Source organism: Curcuma longa, chromosome 13 (assembly GCF_044706935.1).
Source record: "Curcuma longa cultivar G26 ecotype Majalengka, Jawa Barat chromosome 13, ITB_CL_G26_1.1, whole genome shotgun sequence".
Classification (NCBI taxonomy): domain Eukaryota; kingdom Viridiplantae; phylum Streptophyta; class Magnoliopsida; order Zingiberales; family Zingiberaceae; genus Curcuma; species Curcuma longa.
Window position 1 is genome coordinate 5,494,874 of NC_133873.1, and position 19,414 is coordinate 5,514,287.

Sequence of the window (19,414 nt, forward strand, 5' to 3'; positions counted from 1 at the left end):
AACTTTACTCGAACCACAATCCTGTGACTCCAAATTGACCTCCATTTTTTGCCCATGAAAGAAAGTAATTTCTATTATTTTCTAATTGGAGCTTGGCATTTTGAATAAAATAAGGATGTTAGAGAATATTAGATTTATCTTATATTTTTAATGCGGAAACAATTTAATGGACTGATCCATTCACCTCCCTGGTAAACACGTACGGCCTCCTGATCTGGGTCCGCTCCATCTATCCATCCATCCACAGTGTACTCCTCCGGGTAAACAGGGTCATGCCGAAGGCCTTTATCCCTTTCCTGACCTCGACGCGACCATAACCACTCGATCGCCGTCTCCCCTTAACGGTTTCCCGGTCGTCGGCGCCGCTGTAGGAGGATTAAGGTTTAGGGTTGTGATCTTCATGGATTCATCGGATGCGTCGCCGGATTCGCAAAGGCCACAACCGCGGAGCTCGCTTCTGGATTCGGACGCCACGTCGGTCGCGCGGCAGCCGCAATCGAGGAGCTCGCATCCGCATCCGGACGCAGCGCGAGGACCTCGGCAGCCGCCAACGAGGAACCCTCCAGCTCGCCCGTCCTCCGGCGACGGCTTATCTCTCGGAGTTCCGTTTCTCCTTTTTCTCGGCTCCGTAGCGGTAATCTCTCATAGTTTAGCATCGTCGGCGTTTCAATAGTCATCCCATGGTTCTTATGAGCCGCGCGACTAGCGATTAGCTGAAGAGGGCATTGGTGGGACAATGAAATTACATTTTCCAGTTTAATTTTTTTTGTTGTTTCTGCTTGGCATTTCTCTAGCCTTCTCATTGGGTTTTAAGAGGTTTCAATGCCGCTGCATAACTCTATCATTTCAATATCCTATCTGTATTTGTGCTAAAAAAATACCTTGGTTGAATAGCATTGATTTGAGAAAAGAAAGCGTCAGAGGCAGAATTTCCTGATATGCAAGTCAGCTAGATGGTATACTTCATCAAAGGATATATAAGGGATATCAGGAGATTAATATTAACTATGAGAATGAAGAAGATGCTAGGTGATTGGAAGTTCTTATTATTGGGTTTTAAGAGGTTTCAATATCGCTACATAACTCTATCATTTCAATATCCTATCTGTATTTGTGCTAAAAAAATACCTTGGTTGAATAACATTGATTTGAGAAAAGAAAGTGGAAGAGGCAGAGTTTCTTGATATGCAAGTCAGCTAGATGGTATACTTCATCGAAGGTTATATAAAGGATATTAGGAGATTAAGATTAACTATGAGAATGAAGAAGATGCTAGGTGATTGGAAGTTCTTATTATTGGGTTTTAAGAGGTTTTGATATCGCTGCATAACTCTTTCATTTCAATATCCTATCTGTATTTGTGCTAAAAAATACCTTGGTTGAATAACATTGATTTGAGAAAAGAAAATGGCTAAGGCAGAGTTTCTTGATATGCAAGTCAGCTAGATGGTATACTTCATCGAAGGTTATATAAAGGATATCAGGAGATTAAGATTAACTATGAGAATGAGAAGATGCTAAGCGATTGGAAGTTCTTATTATTGGGTTTTAAGATGTTTCAATATCGCCGCATAACTCTATCATTTCAATATCCTATCTGTATTTGTGCTAAAAAAATAACTTGGTTGAATAACATTGATTTGAGAAAAGAAAATGGTAGAGGCAGAGTTTCCTGATATACAAGTCAGCTAGATGGTATACTTCATCGAAGATTATATAAAGGATATCAGGAGATTAAGATTAACTATGAGAATGAAGAAGATGCTAGGTGATTGGAAGTTCTTATTATTGGGTTTTAAGAGGTTTCGATATCGCTGCATAACTCCATCATTTCAAAATCCTATCTGTATTTGTGCTAAAAAATACTTTGGTTGAATAACATTGATTTGACAAAAGAAAGTGGCAGAGGCAAAGTTTCCAGATATGCAAGTCAGCTAGATGGTATACTTCATCGAAGGTTATATAAAGGATATCAGGAGATTAAGATTAACTATGACAATGGAGAAGATGCTAGGTGATTGGAAGTTCTTATTATTGGGTTTTAAGAGGTTTCAATATCGCTGCATAACCCTATCATTTCAATATCCTATATGTATTTGTGCTAAAAAAAATACCTTGGTTGAATAGCATTGATTTGAGAAAAGAAAGTGGCAGAGGCAGAGTTTCCTAATATGCAAGTCAGCTAGATGGTATACTTCATCGAAGGTTATATAAAGGATATCAGGAGATTAAGATTAACTATGAGAATGAAGAAGATGCTAGGTGATTGGAAGTTTTTATTATTGGGTTTTAAGAGGTTTCGATATCACTGCATAACTCTATCATTTCAATATCCTATTTGTATTTGTGCTAAAAAAATACCTTGGTTGAATAACATTGATTTGAGAAAAGAAAGTGACAGAGGCAGAGTTTCTTGATATGCAAGTCAGCTAGATGGTATACTTCATCGAAGGTTATATAAAGGACATCAGGAGATTAAGATTAACTATGAGAATGAAGAAGATGCTAGGTGATTGGAAGTTCTTATTATTGGGTTTTAAGAGGTTTCGATATCGCTGCATAACTCTATCATTTCAATATCCTATATGTATTTGTGCTAAAAAAATACCTTGGTTGAATAGCATTGATTTGAGAAAAGAAAGTCGCAGAGGCAGAGTTTCCTAATATGCAAGTCAGCTAGATGGTATACTTCATCGAAGGTTATATAAAGGATATCAGGAGATTAAGATTAACTATGAGAATGAAGAAGATGCTAGGTGATTGGAAGTTTTTATTATTGGGTTTTAAGAGGTTTCGATATCGCTGCATAACTCTATCATTTCAATATCCTATTTGTATTTGTGCTAAAAAAATACCCTGGTTGAATAACATTGATTTGAGAAAAGAAAGTGGCAGAGGCAGAGTTTCTTGATATGCAAGTCAGCTAGATGGTATACTTCATCGAAGGTTATATAAAGGATATCAGGAGATTAAGATTAACTATGAGAATGAAGAAGATGCTAGGTGATTGGAAGTTCTTATTATTGGGTTTTAAGAGGTTTCAATATCGCTGCATAACTCTATCATTTCAATATCCTATCTGTATTTGTGCTAAAAAAATACTTTAATTGAATAACATTGATTTGAGAAAAGAAAGTGGCAGAGGAAGAGTTTCTTGATATGCAAGTCAGCTAGATGGTATACTTCATCGAAGATTATATAAAGGATATCAGGAGATTAAGATTAACTATGAGAATGAAGAAGATGCTAAGCGATTGGAAGTTCTTATTATTGGATTTTAAGAGGTTTCGATATCGCTGCATAACTCTATCATTTGAATATCCTATCTGTATTTGTGCTAAAAAAATACCTTGGTTGAATAGCATTGATTTGAGAAAAGAAAATGGTAGAGGCAGAGTTTCCTGATATGCAAGTCAGCTAGATGGTATACTTCATCGAAGGTTATATAAAGGATATCAGGAGATTAAGATTAACTGTGAGAATGAAGAAGATGCTAGACGATTGGAAGTTCTTATTATTGGGTTTTAAGAGGTTTCGATATCGCTGCATAACTCTATCATTTCAATATCCTATTTGTATTTGTGCTAAAAAAATACTTTGGTTGAATAACATTGATTTGAGAAAAGAAAGTGGCAAAGGCAAAGTTTCCTGATATGCAAGTCAGCTGGTATACTTCATTAAAGGTTATATAAAGGATATCTGGAGATTAAGATTAACTATGAGAATGAAGAGGATGCTAGGCGATTGGAAGTTCTTATTATTTGGTTTTAAGAGATTTCGATATCGTTGCATAACTCTATCATTTCAATATCCTATCTGTATTTATGCTAAAAAATACCTTGGTTGAATAGCATTGATTTGAGAAAAGAAAGTGGCAGAGGCAGAGTTTCCTGATATGCAAGTCAGCTAAATGGTATACTTCATCGAAGGTTATATAAAGGATATCAATAAATTAAGATTAACTATGAGAATGAAGAAGATGCTAGGTGATTGGAAGTTCTTATTATTCGGTTTTAAGAGGTTTCAACATCGCTGCATAACTCTATCATTTCAATATCCTATATGTATTTGTGCTAAAAAAATACCTTGGTTGAATAGCATTGATTTGAGAGAAGAAAGTGGTAGAGGCAGAGTTTCCTAATATACAAGTCAGCTAGATGGTATACTTCATCGAAGGTTATATAAAGGATATCAGGAGATTAAGATTAACTATGAGAATGAAGAAGATATTAGGTGATTGGAAGTTCTTATTATTGGGTTTTAAGAGGTTTCAATATCGCTGCATAACGTTATCATTTCAATATCCTATCTGTATTTGTGCTAAAAAAATATCTTGGTTGAATAGCATTGATTTGAGAAAAGAAAGTGGCAGAGACAGAGTTTCTTGATATGCAAGTCAGCTAGATGATATACTTCATCGAAGGTTATATAAAGGATATCAGGAGATTATGATTAACTATGAGAATGAAGAAGATGCTAGGTGATTGGAAGTTCTTATTAAGTATCAATTTATAGTGTAAAGAAGTCTTTTGACATTCCTTTAATTGTAGTAGGGTCAAGTTTACCTGTCACACCATGGAACTCTAGGAAACAGTTATTGTGAGGTTAATAAGTGAGATCAAAATGGTTTGTGCTTGCAAGAAAAAAAAAGATCTTATTTATAAAGAAATATAGGGAAAGCAATATAAACTGTCCATGGTTTTCATTAACTGAGGAAAGAAATAATGATAGAGTTCCTAGCTAATCATTGTTCTGGGTTTTGGATAAAATGGAATATCTAATAAGCGTACAAAGACATGCATGATATTGATAATGCAGTTACAATGTTCAAGGAGTAAAATTAATTATTTTCTTATTATATATTTATACTAAGGCCCCATCTCTTGAGAAACTACCAGTCTTGTTTAACATACAAAGGATATCAGGAGATTAAGATTAACTATGAGAATGAAGAAGATACTAGGTGATTGGAAGTTCTTATTATTGGGTTTTAAGAGGTTTCGATATCGTTGCATAACTCTATCATTTCAATATCCTATATGCATTTGTGCTAAAAAAATACCTTGGTTGAATAGCATTGATTTGAGAAAAGAAAGTGGCAGAGGCAGAGTTTCCTAATATGCAAGTCAGCTAGATGGTATACTTCATCGAAGGTTATATAAAGGATATCAGGAGATTAAGATTAACTATGAGAATGAAGAAGATGCTAGGTGATTGGAAGTTCTTATTATTGGGTTTTAAGAGGTTTCGATATCGCTGCATAACTCTATCATTTCAATATCCTATCTGTATTTGTGCTAAAAAAATTCCTTGGTTGAATAACATTGATTTGAGAAAAGAAAGTGGCAGAGGCAGAGTTTCCTGATATGCAAGTCAACTAGATGATATACTTCATCGAAGGTTATATAAAGGATATCAGGAGATTAAGATTAACTATGAGAATGAAGAAGATGTTAGGTGATTGGAAGTTCTTATTATTGGGTTTTAAGAGGTTTCGATATCGCTGCATAACTCTATCATTTCAATATCCCATCTGTATTTGTGCTAAAAAAATACATTGGTTGAATAACATTGATTTGAGAAAAGAAAGTGGCAGAGGCAGGGTTTCCTGATATGCAAGTCAGCTAGATGGTATACTTCATCGAAGGTTATATAAAGGATATCAGGAGATTAAGATTAACTATGAGAATGAAGAAGATGCTAGGCGATTGGAAGATCTTATTATTGAGTTTTAAGAGGTTTCGATATCGCTGCATAACTCTATCATTTGAATATCCTATCTGTATTTGTGCTAAAAAAATATCTTGGTTGAATAGCATTGATTTGAGAAAAGAAAATGGCAGAGTCAGAGTTTTCTGATATGCAAGTCAACTAGATGGTATACTTCATCGAAGGTTATATAAAGGATATCAGGAGATTAAGATTAACTGTGAGAATGAAGAAGATGCTAGGTGATTGGAAGTTCTTATTATTGGGTTTTAAGAGGTTTCGATATCGCTGCATAACTTTATCATTTCAATATCTTATCTGTATTTGTGCTAAAAAATACCTTGGTTGAATAACATTGATTTGAGAAAAGAAAGTGGCAAAGGCAAAGTTTCCTGATATGCAGGTCAGCTAGATGGTATACTTCATCGAAGGTTATATAAAGGATATCAGGAGATTAAGATTAACTATGAGAATGAAGAAGAGGCTAGGTGATTGGAAGTTCTTATTATTGGCTTTTAAGAGGTTTCAATATCGCTGCATAACTCTATCATTTCAATATCCTATATGTATTTGTGCTAAAAAAATACCTTGGTTGAATAACATTGATTTGAGAAAAGAAAGTGGCAGAGGCAGAGTTTTTTGATATGCAAGTCAGCTAGATGGTATACTTCATCGAAGGTTATATAAAGGATATCAGGAGATTAAGATTAACTATGAGAATGAAGAAGATGCTAGGTGATTGGAAGTTCTTATTATTGGGTTTTAAGAGGTTTCAATATCGTTGCATAACTTTATCATTTCAATATCCTTTCTGTATTTGTACTAAAAAAATACCTTGGTTGAATAACATTGATTTGAGAAAAGAAAGTGGCAGAGGCAGAGTTTCCTGATATGCAAGTCAGCTAGATGGTATACTTCATCGAAGGTTATATAAAGGATATCAGGAGATTATGATTAACTATGAGAATGAAGAAGATGCTAGGTGATTGGAAGTTCTTATTAAGTATCAATTTATAGTGTAAAGAAGTCTTTTGACATTCCTTTAATTGTAGTAGGGTCAAGTTTACCTGTCACACCATGGAACTCTAGGAAACAGTTATTGTGAGGTTAATAAGTGAGATCAAAATGGTTTGTGCTTGCAAGAAAAAAAAAGATCTTATTTATTTTATAGGGCAAAGGACAAAGAAATATAGGGAAAGCAATAAAAACTGTCCATGGTTTTCATTAACTGAGGAAAGAAATAATGATAGAGTTCCTAGCTAATCATTGTTCTGGGTTTTGGATAAAATGGAATATCTAATAAGCGTACAAAGACATGCATGATATTGATAATGCAGTTACAATGTTCAAGGAGTAAAATTAATTATTTTCTTATTATATATTTATACTAAGGCCCCATCTCTTGAGAAACTACCAGTCTTGTTTAACATAAACTTTGTTGGTCTATGTTAGTTTGATTGGTACTGGTTAATCTGCACAGGTAGTTAGAATTAAAAAAGAAACTTGAATTGTGGATGGGGGATTTAGAAATTTAATTGTTTAAGCTAAATAAACCAAAATTGGGTCCACTGAGCTCTTCGAGCTTGCTTCATGCAACTGAATGAATGTGAGCTATAAGAGATTACAAACTGAATGCAATCTTTGGTTTTTTTCCTTTTGGGCAAAATCTTTATAATGCTGCATGTTTGCCTAGGTCCAGGTGCTACTCAAGGCTTTAGAGACTTCGACTAGGGGATTGATGACCTAAGTTGTAATTTATCAATTAGCTTAGTCCCTGGCCTTTACATTGGCTTATGGTGGTTGTAAGCCAAGTGAATATGGGACCACCCAGATTCTAGTCAACTAACAGTTGACTGAAGAATGTTAGTTGATTGGTCAATCGACTGAATGCAAGTTCTAGGTGAATAAACTATTTTTGTATGAGTAATAGTCTAGTCAACTGAAGGCTAGATTAATTGACTAACCTCAGAGTTGTTGATTTCCAACTGTTATATTTGGCACTTCAATCAAGTAGAGGACTTATGCAATTGACCGGAGGCGATTGGAATGCATCTATTGTAATCTTTCTTATATAAGCTCTTGAAGAGCTTTTTGGCACCAAGGTTGTATGAATGCATTTCAAGGCTATTTTGTGCTCAAGTACTCAAAGTCTCCAAGGGATTGAACAAATGTTGAAGGCTTCGAGTCAAGTTCTTAGTAATTTACTCTTAGCCTTTCATTTACATCCTTAGGAAGAGTAACTATGAGAGAAAATCCATTGGTTAGTTATTGTAAAGCGTTGTTCCATTGTCTCTTGCAAAGGTGTGGTGTAGTGGATTTCTAGCCTGATGCACCTAAAGCATTATAGGTTGTTGAGTAGGAGTGAGGTCTTTGAACCATGTAAAAAAAATTTTGTGTGTTTATCATATCTACTGTGCATATATATCTTAACACAAAATAAGTACACAGGCATTTGCGCTACTAACCTTGTATTGTTTTTGTGTTTGTTCGAGTATTAACGATGTGAGCTCATTCTTAATTGATCTCCTCTAGCCAAACATCAAAATCCTTTCAGGTTTGTATTAGAGCTTGGGGCTCTACATTTAAGCCGAGAAGATTGCTCTGATGCCATCATAATAGTTGGTAAGATTGCTCTGATGCCATCATAATAATGATCAAAGGAGAAAGAAAAATAAAGGAAATCTTCAAGGGTGCATTGCCCGAGCAACTATTAGGCAGAATTGGGGAGTTCACTGACGCAAGAGATCTATAGAACAAGGTGGTAGCTTCATGAGAAGCCCTTGCAATCACAAAAAAACTCAAAGTCAAAGATGATAAATTGGTTAAGCACAAGGAACTACAAGTCCAAGATGTTGAGGTGGTTAAATTTAAGAAATCATCTATTGAGATGGACAAGAATGAAGATGAACACTCAATTGTGGAAAGAATGGAGTTCTTGGAACCACATAAAATTGCGTGTTACATTGTTGTTATTGTTGTTTTATTATTTCTGCTGTGTTTATATATCTTGACACAAATGAGATACACACACAAGTACTTGCGGTACTAACCCTTGTATTGTTTTCATGTCTGTGAGAGGATTGATGTTTTATTATTTCTGTTCACTTTTGTGATATGTCTAGGGAATTATTTTCTGCAACTATTACTGGATCAACATTTTGCAGGTATTGTTGCTGTCATCAGCAAATTCAGAGTCTAGTTTATCTATCTTGCACCAAGTCCCGGAAGGCCATGTTGGTGTATACTGGAGAGGTGGCGCCCTTTTGGAAACCACTACCAATCCAGGTATTCCCAATCTGAACTGCTTCATGTCTTGTGTTTTTCATTATGGCTAACATTATTCTTCCTTACTGTAGGTTTTCATTGGAAGTTGCCTGTTGTCACCCAATATGAACCCATACAAGTAACCCTTCAGACTGATCAGGTAAACCTAATAAATTATTATGTCAAATAGGTTAGCTTTGTCAGGTTCACGTTTTCCCCTCATTTTTCGACATATGATTGATTCAAGGGTAAGGGTTTAATTTAATTTTTGAATTGCACTTTGCTCTTTCTTAAAAGTTCACACATCATTTTTTATGGTCACTTTAAACCACAATTTTCACTTCTACTAAGCTATTTGCTTATTGGTTTTTTCCTGCAGGTAAGGGATATTCCATGTGGTACTAAGGGTGGTGTCATGATCAGCTTCGATAAAATAGAGGTACAGAAAGATAAGTGACTCTTTTTTGGTTAGAAATGTTGCAATATCCTTGCATGTCTAGCAGGTTGTCAATCGGCTCCGTAAAGAATATGTGCACCAGACTTTGCTTGAATATGGTGTTAACTATGACAAGACATGGATATATGATAAGATCCATCACGAAATTAATCAGTTTTGCAGTGCTCATGCTCTGCAACAAGTTTATATTGACATGTTTGACCAGGTAAGCAGTAGCTTTTGCTTTTACAACTCACAAGCGATGCCAAACAGAGTAATTTGAATTCCTTGGCTTCAAACTAATATATCCACAGATTGATGAGAAAGTGAAAGATGCTATTCAAGCTGATTGTACACGTTATGCACCAGGGATTGAGATTATTAGTGTTCGAGTTACAAAGCCAAACATCCCGCTGAGCATCAAAAAGAATTTTGAACTAATGGAGGAAGAACGCACAAAGGTCTTATCATCTATTCTTTTGTCATTATATTTATGTGATGCTCCCTTAACTGCACTTTGAGAAAAAGTTGGCATGTCTGTTCACCTAGATAATAATACTACACAAATCTTCTGAGAACCTTTCTTATTATAATGTTTGTTGTAGCACATTAAATAAATTGGAAGAGAATGATTATTGAACCTGGTTATCCTCCTGCAAGGCAGAAGTTGTTCATATGCTTCGTAAAACCATTATTAGCTATAAGGTTGCATCTAGTGATCGAAACACTGAACTAAGGCTAGTGCCTTTGTCAAATATCAATACATCTGCTGGTAAAAGTTGAAATATTTTAGGGCAATTGCAATATTGGTTAGTGTGAGCACTGAGCAGTAAGAATCATTTTGGCTTGTGGTATTTCACCATGTAAAAAACCAAAATTTATGCCTCAACATCTGTACTCTAAGATGCTATAACTAAATAAGGACGTCTCGTGTCAAAATTTATTGTGGCATTTTAAAATACATGCTTCATTGTCTAATTTTTTGAGAGTTTCAACTTGTTTTTTAGGCATTCATAGCCATAGAGAAACAGAAGGTGGCAGAGAAGGAGGCTGAGACACAGAAAAAGATAGCCTTGTCAGAAGCAGAGAAGATTGCTCAGGTCAGCCGGATTCAGATGGAGCAGAAGTTGATGGAAAAAAACAGTGCAAAGAGGCAGGAAGAAATTGAGAATGAGATGTACCTTGCTCGTCAGAAGTCCCAAACAGATGCTAACTTCTATAGGTAGGCCCTACTATTTGTTGCAGGTGCCGATCAAGCGATCACACTAATAACTTTTTGCAGAGTGACGAAGGAAGCTGAAGCGAATAGATTGAAACTGACACCAGAATATCTTCAGCTCAAGTTTATCGAATCCATTGCAAATAATTCAAAGATTTTCTTTGGAGACAAGGTCTGCAACAATGTTTAGTGGCTCATCAACATTTATGGATCATTTTCAAAATCTTAACCATGAGCATTTTTTGTTTTTTGGCAGGTGCCAAATATGATAGTGGATCAGAGAATGCTTGGTACCTTTCTTAATGGTATTTCGAAGAAAGATCCCTTGGATACATAATGGTGGTGAATCCTATATCTGATATATTCAGAACTTCTCATAATAGGTTTGATATTCAGGATTTCTGAGTTTGAATGATGATGCAGTAAGAGAGTTGGAAGAAATTATAATCAATGTTTTGCTTCAGATTTCTTTTAATGCTTTCGTTCTATTTCTTTTTGGTTTTTATCTTTGGTTTTTAATGTCAATAAATTTGTAATAGGCTTCCCCTTGTTTTCTCATGGTTGTTGTTGATGTCAGTCTTCTGTTTGTCTGACGAGGACTTTAGAGTTCTTCTAATTCCTTTTGCCAAAATGAACCTTGTGTCTTATCAGTGCAGAAATGAAATAGGAATTGAAAATAGATTTTAATTGGAAAAAAAAATGAGAATTTAATAAACTACCTTCCAATTTTGTGTTGTTATTTCATTTTTGTTCTATGATTTCATAAAATCTATTGATTTGTATTCATTCTGAATCCTTATTTTTGCCATTTGTTCTTGCCTTTGACATCTTTCTTACTTAGATCTTATAAGATTGTTGCTTGTGTCTATTTCTTTTGCTATCCTTTTAGAGTCTCCTCCTTGCTTGATCTCACAAAAATAATTGCTTATGTTCATCCCTATCTCAGTTGTCCTTTCTACTATGTCAGTAAAATAGGTTTACTCAACATAATTACATTTCTTTCAGGTCCAATGTCGCACATTAAAAACTTATCAGACATATTTAACTTTATTATTCCATCTCCATCCCAGCCAGTTGTATATATTTGGTATGAAATGATCTGTGAGGAAAACTATTATATTAAAATATTATAATTATATTTCTTACAATTTGTATATCTTCCAACTATTGTGATACATTAAAAACTTATCAGAAATATTAAATATTTATTTTTAAATTTTTTAATTTCTTTCTAAAATCTAAATTCTAAATCAATATGGCCAGTAGTATATATTTGATAATTGATTGATACGATCAATTATACATTTGGTGAACTAAGAATCATTTAAAAAATACAAAAATATTTATAAAATAATATAATGTTTAAATGGGGCAATCGAGTATTGCTATGTATCTTTAATTGCTGATCGGGTAACAAAAACCATTGTTAGAAAATTTGGGTATCATTAAAAGTTAAATTTTACTCATATGAGCTGTAACAATAAATCATTATCAATTAATAATGATTAAGTATTGCTATCTAAAAGTTGCTAATTTAAAATAGGGATACACCGTTATGCCATGCTTTAGTAACACTTTTAAGAGTGTTATTATTGTTTGATAACGTTAGTAAATGTTACAATTATAGTTCATTTTGTTGACATAGAAGTGGAGATAAAGCAACACACACCTTTGTTGATTTTCGAAAGTATCGAGTTAATTTAGTCGGTTTTGCATAAGGACTTTGGTGGTCATTGCTAATGTTGAGTGTAGTTCCGAGCACTAGTATTACCCCAAATGGTCCAAGCTAAGATCGAAACAACCAGTGATCGAAAGAAGTTGTTTTTCATATCGGAAAGTTGGTTATGACATGGAATTTTTCAAGGTACTCTTGAAAGTGTTTGGAATCCTGTTGCGCCATGCTTACAAACACATAAGTGTTTGGAAATATCCATTTGACAAAATAAAAAGGTAAAAATATAAGTACCAAGAACATTTTTGGATAGAGAAATTTAGACAAGTCTTTTATTAAATTGTCAAATTTAGAATAAAAAAGATTGTGTATACGTGTACCGATTGTTCATTTTAATTAAAAAAATCAAATCCAACTAATTTAAAAGTTTGATTTGGTTTATTTATTTTTGCTAAATTAGCTTTGTTTGGCCTGCATTCATACATAAAATAATATCACGATATGATAACATCCAACAACATAAATTAAATTGACCTACAATGATAATTTTTTATTTTTATTATTTATAACTCGGTGAGAATTAAAATAAAATATAGAAAATTGAACAGGTCTGCGGTGGCATTTTGGTAAAATCATAAATATAGAGATACTTTCCGGTAAATTGAGAAGACGTGTGATTTGATAAATAGCTGCTATTTAAAGATTTTTTTTTGTAACGGCGGAATCGGATCCAACCCAGTCCAACCGATACGCGTTTCCCGATTTATATTCGTATCGGCCGAATTGCCGCTTTCTTGACGATTCCATTCCTTGCCCCCGTCCTCACGCGGCTGTCGTGCGCCACGTGGCGATAACTGATAACCTCACCCCCCATTCGCTATTTAAACCCTACTCTGTGTCAGGTTCCGCCCAAACGGCCGCCGCCTCCCTCATTCCCATCGCATGACGACGACGATCGCCACGGCGACCGGTACTCCGACGACGACTCCGGTCACTCCTAGAGTGTGCTTCTCCTTTGCGGCCTACTCCAAGGCGGTCGTCGCGCACCTCCGCGCTTCCGGCGTCCCCATCGCCCCCGGCCTTTCCCACGACGAGTTCGCCGCCGTCGAGTCCGCCTACGGCTTCGAGTTCCCCCCAGACATCCGCTCCATCCTCCGCGAGGGCCTCCCCGTCGGCCCTGGCTTCCCCAACTGGCGCTCTGCCTCGCGGCAGCAGCTCCGCCTCCTCCTCGGCCTCCCCACCGCCGCAATCCTCCGCGAGGTCTCCGCCGGGGACTTCTGGCCCACCTCCTGGGCGCCCCGCCCTGAGAATCCCAGTTCCTTAGCTTCCGACGCGACGGACTTCCTCCGAGGTGCCCCGCCGCTGGTCCCTATTTACCGGCAATTCTACATTCCGGCGTCGCCCTGCCTCGCCGGGAACCCGGTCTTCTACGTCCGTGGCGGAGACGTGAAGCTCGCGGGACTGGACCTAGCGGACTTCTTCCGGAGAGAGCGGCCGCGAGGCTGGGCCGCAGGAGCACCGGTGCCGGCGTGGGCGGCGACTTCCGCGAGGAGGGTGGACTTTTGGACGGACCTGGCCGAGGAGGCCGCGTGGCGGGAGAGGGAACGAATCTGCTCGCCGTGGGAGGCGAGGGTGGAGCATCTGCTACAGGAGGCGAGGCAGCGGCTGAAAGAAGCCGGGTGGACCGAAGAGGAGGTGGCGGAAATGATCGCACCGGCATCGGAGGCTCCCGCCGTCGGCGCCTCCGCATGCGCAGAGATAAGGGGAGAGGGCGGCGTGCTGCGACACATGAAGCTGCTCTCCCTGACGTTGCTCAGCGGCGGTTGGAGCGCCGGCGAGGTGGCGGAGTCAATGGGGTGGGCGACGAGCAGAGCAGAGCAGAGCGGCGGGCGGGACACGAATCGATCAGCGCGTCTAAGCGACCCGAGTCAAAATGGCTCTTTTTCGAATTTATAAAAAAAAAAAGAATCGATCATCTTCAAAATTAAATTAAATATCTACATTATTTTAAAAAAATAAATATAGTGATAATTTATATTGGCAACACATTGCAAATGGAAGATATAAGTGATTGAAAACGAAATGTCAATGTTACATATTTTTAATTATCAATGATGATATACGCGCTTAATTGAAAAGATGTCTTATCTGAATTCAAGTGTGTGAACGTTTTAGATTATTATAGTTTATTTATTTTATTGGGAAAATAATTTTCAAATTTGTTGAATAATTATCATGATTAAAAATCACAATCAAGGATGATAAAAATTATGAATATTATATCATTTCCTTCTCCTTCGTCTAACACCTTGATTTCATCCGCTATTTTTTTCTTATTATTTTTTATAGTTAAAGAAAATCAATTTATTTTCTTAAATGATCATCTGCCTACCCAATTAACTATATATAGATCGACCCCAATCTGTGGACAACCTTAGTAATCTCTCTTTAATTACTCAGCTAACAAAGGTTTGAGAGTAAGCTAATCGACAAATTACAACTTACAATATATCATCCTCCAGATGAAGACTTCACAACTAAACCACTAAAGAAAATTAAGAAGCTACGAACTCTCTTTACGACTTTGCACAGAAAAAATATAAGAAAAATTGCCATGAATTTCAATTTAATTAATCTTTGATGAGAAGCGCTGTAGAAAGAAGCTTATATTCTTAACAATGTCGTCTCAGATGGAAAATAAAATTAAAAATTAAAAATTGAAAGAACCAAAACTGTTCTAGCGGCTGCTGGCGGCGGCGGCGGCGGCGGCGGCTACAATCCCAGAACAGGGCACTCTGCAGCTGCAGGAGGAAGAACCGGCGACGAACCTCGACGAGAACGTATAGTAAAAATGGTCGGAGGAACCGTCCTCGTCGTCGTCGTCAAGCGCAGCCCCGAATCCATTGCGATCGAAGTTTCTGGAGTAGCTCAGGGGATCGTACTGGCAGTGGAAGGCCGTCGATTTCGTCGCCACGCACGGCATCTTGCTCTGCCTCCTTAGTTCTCTCACCAGCCTCCCCAGGCCGCAGTTCGGGCCGCTGCGCTGCCGGTCGCCGGCTGAGCCGCCACTTCGGCGACTGGCGGGGCGTGCTCTCCGGCCGAAGAAGATGCTCATGGTGGACGGCATCTCTCTCACCAAGATGAACCAGAGGGAGAGTTTTATAGTGCGTGCAGAACAAAATTAAGGTATCATGAAGCCATGTGAGCGACACATCACATACAGGATTTTGACATCGTTGTGACGGCAATCAAATCGCCGACAAGAGCCGTTGAAGACTGGCCCAACGGTTTTAGAATATTACTGGAATCTGACCAGTCAACATGGCACATCTGGATTCTGTTTTTTTCTTGGATGCCAACACATGAGAACAGTAACGGTAATCCATTTTGGTATCTTCATCAAGGTAACACTAAACATTTTCCTTTAGTTGGAATTCCCTGGAATTTAAAATTGTGACTGCAAGGTTTGATTCAAGTATCACCAACACATCCCCGACCATGCTCAAACTGAAGGGAGGAACAACAGCATTCGATTATTATCTCTGACCAAATTTATTCCCTATAATCTGTCAGTCAGTTGAATCTGTTTTCCTAGAGATGCCCGAATTAGAAGATCCAGGCGTCGTCGGTGTTCGCTGCGAACCCTTCGAGCCAGGTCTGATGAATGTGTACCAAGCTGAAGCTGCCTGGGCTGTCGGGCTGGTATAAATGAAATTCAATCATGTGAGTTAGATGAAACACATGAACTTAGATACATGAAGGATTGGTAACTATCGGTATGGTTTACCTTTGAGTTGAGTATAAAAGTAGTCACGCAACCATTTCGCCCTTCATCTGTGAAAGGAGTCTATGTAAGGCCTAGTAAGTAGAAATATGGAAGCATTTCTAGGGAGATGAGAATAGTCTTGAATTATTGCAAAAGTTCTAGATCTGAAATATCGCATTTCTAAACACAATAACTTTTACATGATCACCGACGAAGTTTGAACTATTTAAGCACAAGCTTGTGGCACTTACATGCACAAAAAAACCACTAATGCTTTCGTTCTTGTTGTAGTTGTTGCACCATTTCTGTTCCAAGTTATCTCACATCACTAGCACTGTGCATTTTAGATTTAGCCAATGTATTTCTATAAACAGTGTCATTGAATCTAGAGAATTCTATACCATATGCTATGAGCTAGAGAATTCTATAAACATTGTCATTGAATCTAAAGAGATTTGCATTGCTTATTGAGGATCTTTAATGACAAAACAAAATTGCTTCATGATTTAGTCCATAATATCACTATCTTAATTGAATTCAGGAGAAGGAATAGACAATTTACTTTGAACTACATACAGAACACCCAACACCCAGTTTATCTTAAGAATAACTTAACATATTATTATGTATATGTTCTTAGAAAGCCTTTTATTGAACAATAGGCCCTAAAATGTTGTTTATCCAAATAACACTATCCTAAGTTGCCTTTATAGAACAGATATATATTAGGAACTAAAATCACAGACTTCATGTTCTAAACATAAAACATTAAAAGATCAAATTGCCAATAAATAAATGTGGAGAAAAAGAAAACACAAGACAGCTAGAGTATATAAAATTATAGACTATAAACACTTACCAGTTAGTTCCCACTTATCAAACTTTACAAGCAATGTGTCTGAACCAATCTTTGAAGTGAATGCTCTATCTACCCACACTAGGAACTTTTTACCTTGTTTATCACCGTAGTATGGTCTAAGTGTGTCTATCCATTCGTGGAGAGGTTGTTCAACTCCAGATGGATGGATAATATTCCCACTTGGATGCTGTTATGCAAATATTCAAAATTAGCAATTATACACACTGGTACTCTTTGTGAAAAATTTGTCATACAAAACCTGGAACTTGATTGTATAAACTAAAAGGCCTCAGAGTCAAGCGAATGGATAAAATCAAAAAGGATTTCAGAACAAGGATAAAATAAAAAATATCTCTTAAAAGAAGGAAAAAAAATCCAAAAGAACATAGATGGCAAACATTAAAAGATGTGAGAACAAGGAGATAATTGTACTTGTTGCACTTACACATATTGTCTTCAAACTTTGGATAAATGATTCATAATTTTCAGCTGCAGCCTGGCGCCACATCTCATATGCAATGTAAAGCGTAACTAGTATAATTGCTGGATTAATATCTTCTGGCTTGTAAGACAAGAGGTCCAAACTATCTCTTGGAGAGATATTAGGACCTAGCCCAAAATGGGCAATAGCTTCAATAATACCTGCAGCACACCTTTCGGTGGCATGAAGTATCTTAGAATTTCCTTTTGCATTTTCAGCATGCCATTGCAGTAATTCCTCTTGGGCATTGTTGACCTGAGATTTGAAGTGATATGTTTAATTGATTTTAAAGCATTACCTGAAACAATCAGCAGTTAAATCTCTCAAACCACTAACCATGACACCATAAACATCTGAAATGCTAAATAGCTCAGCATCATTCCCGGAATCACCACATGCTAGAGTATTAAGTGGTAGTTTTCCAGCTTCCTTGAACTTTTTGAGCAAATATGAAAGAGCTTGACCTTTGCCAGCGCCTTGTGGTAATATGTCAAGATCAATACCACCACTGTAGATTATTTTTACATCTAGCTGTTACCAACAAATGTGAAAAAAAGGATGAGATAAATCACGGTATCAAGACTTGAATATAACAATTGATATATTCCACATGAAAAAATCTTACCCCACGGCTTTTGAAAATGCCTGAAAGTGATTTTAAAACCTCTTGAGCATGCCCTTTATCCAAGTAGAAGCTGACCTTGTGTGGCCTCTGCTCAGTTTCTGGCTGAAGTTAAGGTGAATGCATAAAAATCCATCATACTATGCCATATGCCCTAGTTGATATACCTCATTTTGCATCCAACAAATATCAAAAGTTACCTGAAGCTTTAACTGGGGAAACTTTCCTGCTTCCTCAAGAACAATGTTCCTATTCCATGCTTTATTAAGGACAACTTCCCATCCCTCATCAGGCACCATGGAGTCACCATAAGTGATCTCGGTGCCCACTGACATTATTGTTATATCAGGTGTTAATAGTGGTTTCTCTTTCCTTAGCTGCTTGTAAAGTGTGGGTGATCTCCCGGTCGAGAATACTAGCAGGGAATTGTGGCGGTAAATGGACTCCCACATAGCATTGAACCTAAGCAACGTCGTGTTCTCAGGGTCATGATGATCTACCTGCAAACACAAAAACCGTCCAAATTCAGTAAAAGACATAAACAAAGCCTTTGTCGGACGCATTCATTGGGAATGTAGACTATACCATCGTGTGATCGAGATCCGAAACAATCATGAGACGAGGAGGGGTACTGAATCTATCCATTTCTTTGTAAGCCTATAAAACATAACATGAGCTCATTATCATCGAAGCATGCCTCAACTAAATCTCACTGCCCAAAGAAATGAACTTTCGAGCAACAACAGCAATATATAAACTTCTTAGTCCTTAAACATGCTACACATCCATAAATAAATTTTGGAATATTACTCTGTCGTCAATGCTGACACAGAGTTCATTTCAAAGAAAACATCCACTTTGCAAAAACTGAAAAACTCAGGAAGAGTTGATGCAAACGCAAAATCACAAATCCAAAACCTATCAGCATGAGAAGCGGCATGCGATTGGAAAAGGAGCCACTGCAACACGGTACGGAGGAAGGAGATTACCAGAGAGGACGTAGCGTGGGGACACCGAATCTGAAGCTGGGGACTTTCCCTGTGGATGAGATGATAGGTAAAAAGCTGTGCTGAGATCTTTAGCTCCGATCGCTCTGGGCGAGGAGAATGGATAGATCATACGAGGGGAGGAGGAAGAGGCAGGACGATGGCAGCGTACTGGATCCGAACTCCTCGGCCGATGCTTCTTTGAATCAAAGCCATTCTTCGCCCATCGACGGCGACGCCGCATCGAATCGTCCCTGAAAATGGACGATTTAATTAATCAAATTCCAGAGGAAAAAAATGATTAATTAATTATTTTAGCTGAATTTTAAATAACCTATAAATTGTAATATAACCATCCACGTGATCATCACGTGCTTACAATATTGCCATACCCGAAATA

The 19,414-nt window shown here is 37.3% G+C and overlaps 3 protein-coding genes across 3 annotated transcripts; 2 read left to right on the top strand and 1 right to left on the bottom strand.

The window, feature by feature from the left end:
* The first annotated feature begins 239 nt into the window (after positions 1-239).
* On the top strand, positions 240-11,131 carry LOC141844272 (uncharacterized). Its single transcript, XM_074732310.1, has 9 exons — positions 240-634; positions 8,874-8,994; positions 9,066-9,133; positions 9,353-9,412; positions 9,477-9,635; positions 9,724-9,870; positions 10,417-10,631; positions 10,692-10,800; positions 10,885-11,131. Exons 1-9 carry the CDS (start codon positions 401-403, stop codon positions 10,963-10,965), a joined length of 1,194 nt encoding a protein of 397 aa, XP_074588411.1. The 5' UTR covers positions 240-400; the 3' UTR covers positions 10,966-11,131.
* A 2,111-nt stretch (positions 11,132-13,242) lies between these two features.
* Positions 13,243-14,256, top strand: LOC141843936 (uncharacterized). The gene has a single exon (XM_074731952.1). It carries the CDS (start codon positions 13,243-13,245, stop codon positions 14,254-14,256), a length of 1,014 nt encoding a protein of 337 aa, XP_074588053.1.
* Positions 14,257-15,741: 1,485 nt separating this feature from the next.
* LOC141844271 (sucrose-phosphatase 2-like) lies at positions 15,742-19,230 on the bottom strand. Its single transcript, XM_074732308.1, is given in 11 exon segments — positions 15,742-15,999; positions 16,088-16,134; positions 16,926-17,112; positions 17,371-17,661; positions 17,743-17,937; positions 18,032-18,133; positions 18,229-18,528; positions 18,614-18,685; positions 19,018-19,092; positions 19,094-19,209; positions 19,212-19,230. Coding segments are annotated over 11 exon segments (1,497 nt in total). The 3' UTR covers positions 15,742-15,906.
* Positions 19,231-19,414: the final 184 nt, after the last annotated feature.

Excerpts from the sequence above, each read along its gene's own strand:
- LOC141843936 (XM_074731952.1), top strand. The coding sequence starts at position 13,243 with ATGACGACGACGATCGCCACGGCGACCGGTACTCCGACGACGACTCCG.
- LOC141844272 (XM_074732310.1), top strand. The coding sequence starts at position 401 with ATGGATTCATCGGATGCGTCGCCGGATTCGCAAAGGCCACAACCGCGG. Across the intron at positions 8,995-9,065 it reads GGAAACCACTACCAATCCAG|GTTTTCATTGGAAGTTGCCT; the intron begins GTATTCCCAATC and ends TCCTTACTGTAG. Across the intron at positions 10,801-10,884 it reads AGATTTTCTTTGGAGACAAG|GTGCCAAATATGATAGTGGA; the intron begins GTCTGCAACAAT and ends GTTTTTTGGCAG.